The sequence below is a fragment of the Manduca sexta genome, chromosome 9, assembly GCF_014839805.1.
Source record: "Manduca sexta isolate Smith_Timp_Sample1 chromosome 9, JHU_Msex_v1.0, whole genome shotgun sequence".
In the NCBI taxonomy this organism is placed as follows: Eukaryota; Metazoa; Arthropoda; class Insecta; order Lepidoptera; family Sphingidae; genus Manduca; species Manduca sexta.
The window spans coordinates 9,004,513-9,010,860 of record NC_051123.1 but is presented as its reverse complement, the minus strand read 5'-3'; the positions used below and the strand labels follow the sequence as shown (position 1 = coordinate 9,010,860).

At 39.7% G+C, this 6,348-nt stretch overlaps 1 protein-coding gene across 1 annotated transcript; it reads left to right on the top strand.

Moving 5' to 3' along the window:
• The first annotated feature begins 299 nt into the window (after nt 1–299).
• LOC115451755 (protein unc-93 homolog A) lies at nt 300–4,230 on the top strand. The gene is made up of 6 exons (XM_030180130.2): nt 300–430; nt 1,645–2,373; nt 2,747–3,013; nt 3,379–3,642; nt 3,843–4,035; nt 4,142–4,230. The coding sequence occupies exons 1-6, from the start codon at nt 329–331 to the stop codon at nt 4,165–4,167; spliced, it is 1,581 nt and encodes a 526-aa protein (XP_030035990.1). The 5' UTR covers nt 300–328; the 3' UTR covers nt 4,168–4,230.
• Nucleotides 4,231–6,348: the final 2,118 nt, after the last annotated feature.

Here is a 6,348-nt window from a genome sequence, read left to right as displayed (position 1 = left end):
TCGACGATTGAACAGCTAATTGACTTAAGCAACATTTTTTTCGAAACATTTTAACTAAGTTAAAAAAACATAGAAAAAAGTGCTGAATTTAATTATGTATAAGTGTTAAAAAAATGTCGCGTCAATTAGCGTTTCAACCGTAGATATACATTATTTTAGATAGAAATTCTGTCGAATAAAAAACCGTGTTTGGACATGTCGTTTAGATTACTAATGCGGTCTGCGGTTGACAGTGGTAGTCACACCACGTTACAAACAAGTTCAATTCACTAGTTTATCATCCATATCCTCAGCATGGTGATGAGCCGCAGGTAGTGGTGGCGGTCGCATGGGCAGCCTACCTGACCTGACGGAGCGCTCGCGGCCGGTGGTACGCGCCGCCTCTCGCACCGTGTCTGACCCGCATCGACACCGCGCAGTCCTTACACAGGTAAGCACAGGAGCTGGAATATTCATGGATTTAGCGACGTCAGATGTATGACCTTATAATAAACTAGCTTCCGCCCGCAGCTTCGCCCGCGTGGATTTCGGACTTCAATAATGGAGGAGGTGCTAAATTTGTCGGGATGTTTGTTTAATGTATGGTGGTATGCAGGTGGTCCGATTGTCCGGTCAGGGTCTGATGATGGGATCCTGGTGAAATCGAAGGAACTTTTAACCATTAAGGTTGCACACGCGACGGAAGCTTAAAAGATGGAGTAACTTCTCCCGTTTTCCCAACATTTCCCTTCACTGCTCTGCTCCTATTAATTGTAGCGTGATGAAAAGTATACTATAACCAGCTCAGGAGTATGAAAAATAATTGTACCAAGTTTCGTTAAAATCCGTCGAGTAGTTTTTGTTTCTGTAACGGTTGTACAGACAGACAGACAGACAGACAAAAAATTTACTAATTGCATTTTTGGCATCAGTATCGATCCCTAATCACCCCCTGATAGTTATTTTGGAAATATATTTCATGTACAGAATTGACCTCTCTACAGATTTATTATAAGTATAGATAGATAATTCATGTTCAAACTGTCGATAAGCTTATACATTTTAACCCCATCAGATGTTTATATAAGCATGCCATATTTAATTCAAGTAAATTATAATAGTTAATTGTACTTAGTATAGTGTTACATTGTGAGCGTTTTGGCTTAGCTGTAAGTTCACAACTGTATGTATTTAAAATAAATAAATAAATGTCTTCGCTGATTACCATCAGTCTTACTTATAAAAATTTCGCAAAGCTAGGCTTAGTTAAAATACAAAATTTACTCATCAGATCAGCTGTAAGTCAAAACTCACCAATTTGCCTCTTTATAAGGTTTAAACTAGGAAACCGGTGATGTTTTTGACAGCTATTTAAGCGATTCTTAATCACCTCTTAAAGCTAAAACAAGTTTATAAGTAAGACTGCGTGTGTTTAAATTATTTGTAACTTATGTCTAAAGTTGGTACCAATTTGTAGTCTATTATTTACTAGTTGTGCCATTGACTCCGACGGTGAGGAAATTTATTTGTATTACTTAACCATTCTCCACCTCATTTCAATTTTCAAACATCTCAGTAGTCTTCTATTTTGATAAAAATACATACGATTTAAGTCGGCTATAGTACTATAATATTACTACATTTCCAATTTTATAATTATTTCAGATACCAGTGAGCACGATATACAAGAAAGAATGGCCGTGGAAGAAGCCGAAAGCACCCATCCGAGTAGCAGCGCCGGCCATCGCGCCTCGCCGGCGAGACTCGGCCGCGTCCTCCGTAGGGGCCGCGTCAGTACGCCGACTCCTATCACGACAACCCCCCAAGCTCCCGAAGCCCTTAGTCCAGCGATTTACACTCCTCTGCGTATCCAGTGGCCTTTGCGCTACAGCTCTTCACCCATTCACGGCGTTCGCTGGAGCCGAAGCCGGTTCCTTTCCCCTAGCCATTATGCACACAGTAGCGGCAATAACAGCCCCCTTCTCCCCACTAATACTGCAAAAGACTGGGACAAAAGTCGTAATTACAATCGCTCATACCCTTGTGTGTCTTCTTCTGACAGCTCATACAGTCGCAACGCCATTAAGTGTGTTGCTACCTTTGTACGGGCTTTGTGGGGTAGCTCTCTCTCCAATGTCTCTCGCTTTAGCAGCTTCTGCAACGTCTCTAGCGCAAGCAGCTGGTGATGAGTGTAGGAGGAAGGTGGCGCTCCGAAGGGCACTGCGCGCGCTCCGAGCGGCGCAGGATGTGGGGCTCGTGTTCGGGTCGTTGTTGCTGGGTGGCGCTCTGATCATCTGGCCGGAGCAGATCACGCCCCTGACGCCTGCGCCGGCTAATGTCACCATTCCGAAGCTGTCGCCTTCGGAAGAATATTTTTTGGAGGATGATTACGAGGTAAGTAATGGAGATGTTTATTTGTTCCGAGAATTCAATTTATGCTGAATTACTGCACTATGGGCTTCATCAATAATTCACTGTTTAACATTTTATACGATTGACATGAGTAGGTATGCTTTTTAATGGATTAAGGACGCGGATAAAAATGTTTAAATCCACAAAGTAAATTAGTAAAAATTAACTACTATCTTTAAAAACCCTTTCGTTTATGTAATAAATAAAAAACACTGCAGGATAAACGAATCAGTCGAACAACCATGTGTTTATAATCCCCTTAAGTAAAAATTATAGCAAATTCACTTTCTATCTACTTACTTATCATCGGGTGCGTCATTATTATTTATAAGTCGGTTTCATAATTCATTTCCAGGAGCAAACATGCGGTGCTTCAGGCTGCCCTGACACTCAATCTACATTAGGCACAGTACTGAGCGCTGAAGGGCGCCGACTACTGGTGGCTGTGTGGGCAGCCTTAGCCCTGGCGTCAGTAGGGCTCGGAGTGTATGGGGCGACGTCGACGCCAGCGCCGCCGCCAGACGCCCGCTCTGTGGCTAGGGACCCCCGGGCGATTCTCGGCGTGCCCATGGGACTGTTCATCGGATTACAACAGGGATTTATTTATACTTCTTATTTAAAGGTGAATAATCTGATAAAATATATTTATTTAAACACTTTATATACATAGAAGTATTTAGGCGGACTTTTTATTTAAATTTATTTTACTGGCTTAATACCAGAGGAATTTTCTACCAGTAGATTTTATTTTTTTCTCTTTTGTTTTTTTTTGTTATATTTTTACGCTAATACAAATGATATAAAAACTGTCACTCATAGATTTTTTCGTCTTGACAAAATGTATTAACAGCTACGATGTAGATCTGGTAAACCGTTATTTTGATAAGAACATATACTTTGTTATAAACGTTATTCCGACGGTCTAATTTCTAATAATTACCCTTTTAAATTGATATTTTCTAACGCAACTAATAATCATGTCCACAGTGGTACGGAGTATGTGTAGATGGATGGTGGTGTGCGTGGCGAGCGCTGATCGGCGCCGGTACGCTCCAGGGCCTCGCCGCCGCCACCCTCAGCATGGCAGCAGCGCGGGGGCGGCGCGTCGCCCTCGCCGCAGGTGGAGGCGCGGCCCACGCAAGTCTCGTGTTGGCATTACTGCGCTGGCGAGCTGCAAGGACTGATCTTGCGCTACCTGCCCTGGCGGCTGCGGCTTGGGGCGCTTGCGCATCGTTGTGGGATGTTTTACAGGTAACACTATGTAAAATTATGTATAGTTAAAATGCGATTTGGGTTTTATCACCTACTTAACTTTTTTTCAAGTCTTTCTAAAGCATAAATATAAATAGGTAAAAATTAAGATTGAATAATATTGTGGATGGTAACAATTATGCGAGAAATAGTACATCGGTTATTTGGTCTAGTAAATAATATATTATTCATCCCTGCAGGGAGGCATTTGCATCGGAGGGCCAGGGTGGCGAGGGCCCTGGTCGGCGGTGATTTGCGCACGGCACGCAGGTCTCGCGATAGCGTGCGCGGCACGTCACACCTTGTGCGTACGTGCGCAGCTGCCTGCGCTCGCCATAGTCCTCGCCATCGCCCTGGCCACGCACATTGCCCTAGAACTTAGATTACGAAGAGGTAAATAGCATTTTCTTTATTTACAAATAGTAGACCAATAAATATTTTAGACAGATATAAATATTATGCCTGCATAATTGTTCATAACGTGTTTGGCTCTTTTTAGGTGAAACAAGCCGCCACAGATCCTAGCGAAGACCCACAGCAACTCAGCTGGCCTCCTTGGGCCCGCCGTCGGACGCGGCGACCGAGGAGAACCGAAGCGAGTTGCCATGTGATCAGTTAATAATCAGAAATAATGAGACTCTACCATGAATCTATATTGTTTCTAGTAAACGGGAATTGTGTAAAGAGATTCAAGGCCTGCGATGTTTATATGTCATATTTCTCGTTGACTGAAATACGGTTGGACACTTTAAATCAATAGGTTTAAAGGCAATGGTTGATCGAATTCAGGTATTTTTTATTCGGCAGGTACGCGATGGGCAGACATAAATGTATTTTTGTAACTAAATCTACGATGATTAGGTATTTGTGACGCAATAAAAATGTATACAATTACAATAAGACTTTCATCTATCGAACTTATATATTGTAAGAAAATGCTCGCTACATATCTTGATATAAAACATTTCAATAGACAATTTTTATCCTTAGAAATTAAGTTGGGAGACAGTTTCAAATGTTCAACATTCAAGTTTTATATTCCTCTGCAAATGTATTTACATTATAAGAGAGAGATTTTTTATGTCTGACCGTAATATCGCGTAATACACGTTCATGATGTGCAAATAAGAAAATAATCTTACCTATATTATGAAAATTAATGTTGATGTTACTATAGAGTATCGATTTTTCTAAACTCATTTTCCTGTTGCAATTTTTATACTACATTTTTGTGAGCGGTACTATTTAAACTTTGTCGCAACATAGTATAACTGTATTATGTGACCCCCAAATAATATTCTAAATCCGCACCTGCCTTCTACCAATGTCACATCATAAAAGATCACTTTGTAACTGAATATGCACCGGTTACTTAGTATTTCATAGTTTCAGACTGACATTGCAAAATGAACTTTGATTTGTATAACTTCAAGTCAATAAATAATTACGAATTATGTTTACCGCACTATTTAAGTAAGAAATTTAAATCATTTTTTAAATAGTGATACTTTACCATTAAAATATCAAATATAATCGAAAAGAACCGCTTGTGATGGATAATTCTGACTAATAAAGCAAGACTAAACGGGTCACAGAGATGCACCGCGAATTCCTGCCTACGACTCTTCGTTTATGCGAATCTTACTGTGAATTTCTATAAAAGTTTCTAGTTATTCGTTAATAATTATTATTGGACGAAAATTTGATACCGGCAGGGGATAGTTTTTTTTTTTGTGCGGGTACGGCTAAATTTCTTCACTGCACCTATGTCAGCCATTATTCCAAACCAGAATTACCGTGTATGGTTTTAAAATTAAAAATGCTTATTGTTATCCGAATCTGGGTCCGAAGTCAAGAAGCCTTTCTATAATTATTAACGCTAACATTATAAATGAAAATCTGACTTATCGATATATCTATGTTCTATGTTAAGAGGTTCCTGTTTCCGCACTTAGCCCGTAGTAGGAAGGGCTGTTGTGCGAGGTATGCCGACTTGGGTTTAGTCAGTCCAAATACTTCCAGAAGCGCAGGATCTTCCTGGTTGCTCCTTATCGATATGCCATTTCCATACATTCTATTTTCTATTAGAATTACGGTTAAGTATATAAAGGTTTCTTTTCCACGGCCCCTGGATCCAAACACATGGACCCCGTTAGTTTAAGCGATAAATGTTCATAACTAATTAACCGGTGGATATTCAGATCATCACACTGTTGGATAAATTGAATGTTAGATTAAATCATAAATGTATTTATGATAAAAGATGGAATTAAATGATTGTTGACAATGTCTCGTTTTCTTAAATCGTTTATTTAGGAAGTTATAACTTTTAATTAAAGATATATACAAAACTGATTTTATTATTAAAGGCCAATAGATGGCATGTAAAGATAATTATTATTACCTTTGTCTCATCTGATTTAGTTAAACATTCATCTGAAGAAAATTGTATGAAAATTGTATTTCCTTTTATACTTTAATGATATACACCAAGGACTAAATCTCCAATCACATTGTTTTTTTGCGTAGGTTGTATTATTTTAAAGGACCCACTATTCAGTGCAGCCGAATCATCTATACAGTATGTATTTAGTGTCAAGCATTTGCTATTTGGCATATGTTGACCTAGATCCTATTGGCACTTTCGTGGTGGGAAATACACTATCCACACTGGGTGAGTACCTGACTACTTATCACGCTAGTTAC

Coding starts and splice junctions, on each gene's coding strand:
- LOC115451755 (XM_030180130.2), top strand. CDS start 329: ATGGGCAGCCTACCTGACCTGACGGAGCGCTCGCGGCCGGTGGTACGC. Junction 431..1,644: donor ACCGCGCAGTCCTTACACAG/GTAAGCACAGGA, acceptor TAATTATTTCAG/ATACCAGTGAGCACGATATA. Junction 4,036..4,141: donor AGAACTTAGATTACGAAGAG/GTAAATAGCATT, acceptor GGCTCTTTTTAG/GTGAAACAAGCCGCCACAGA.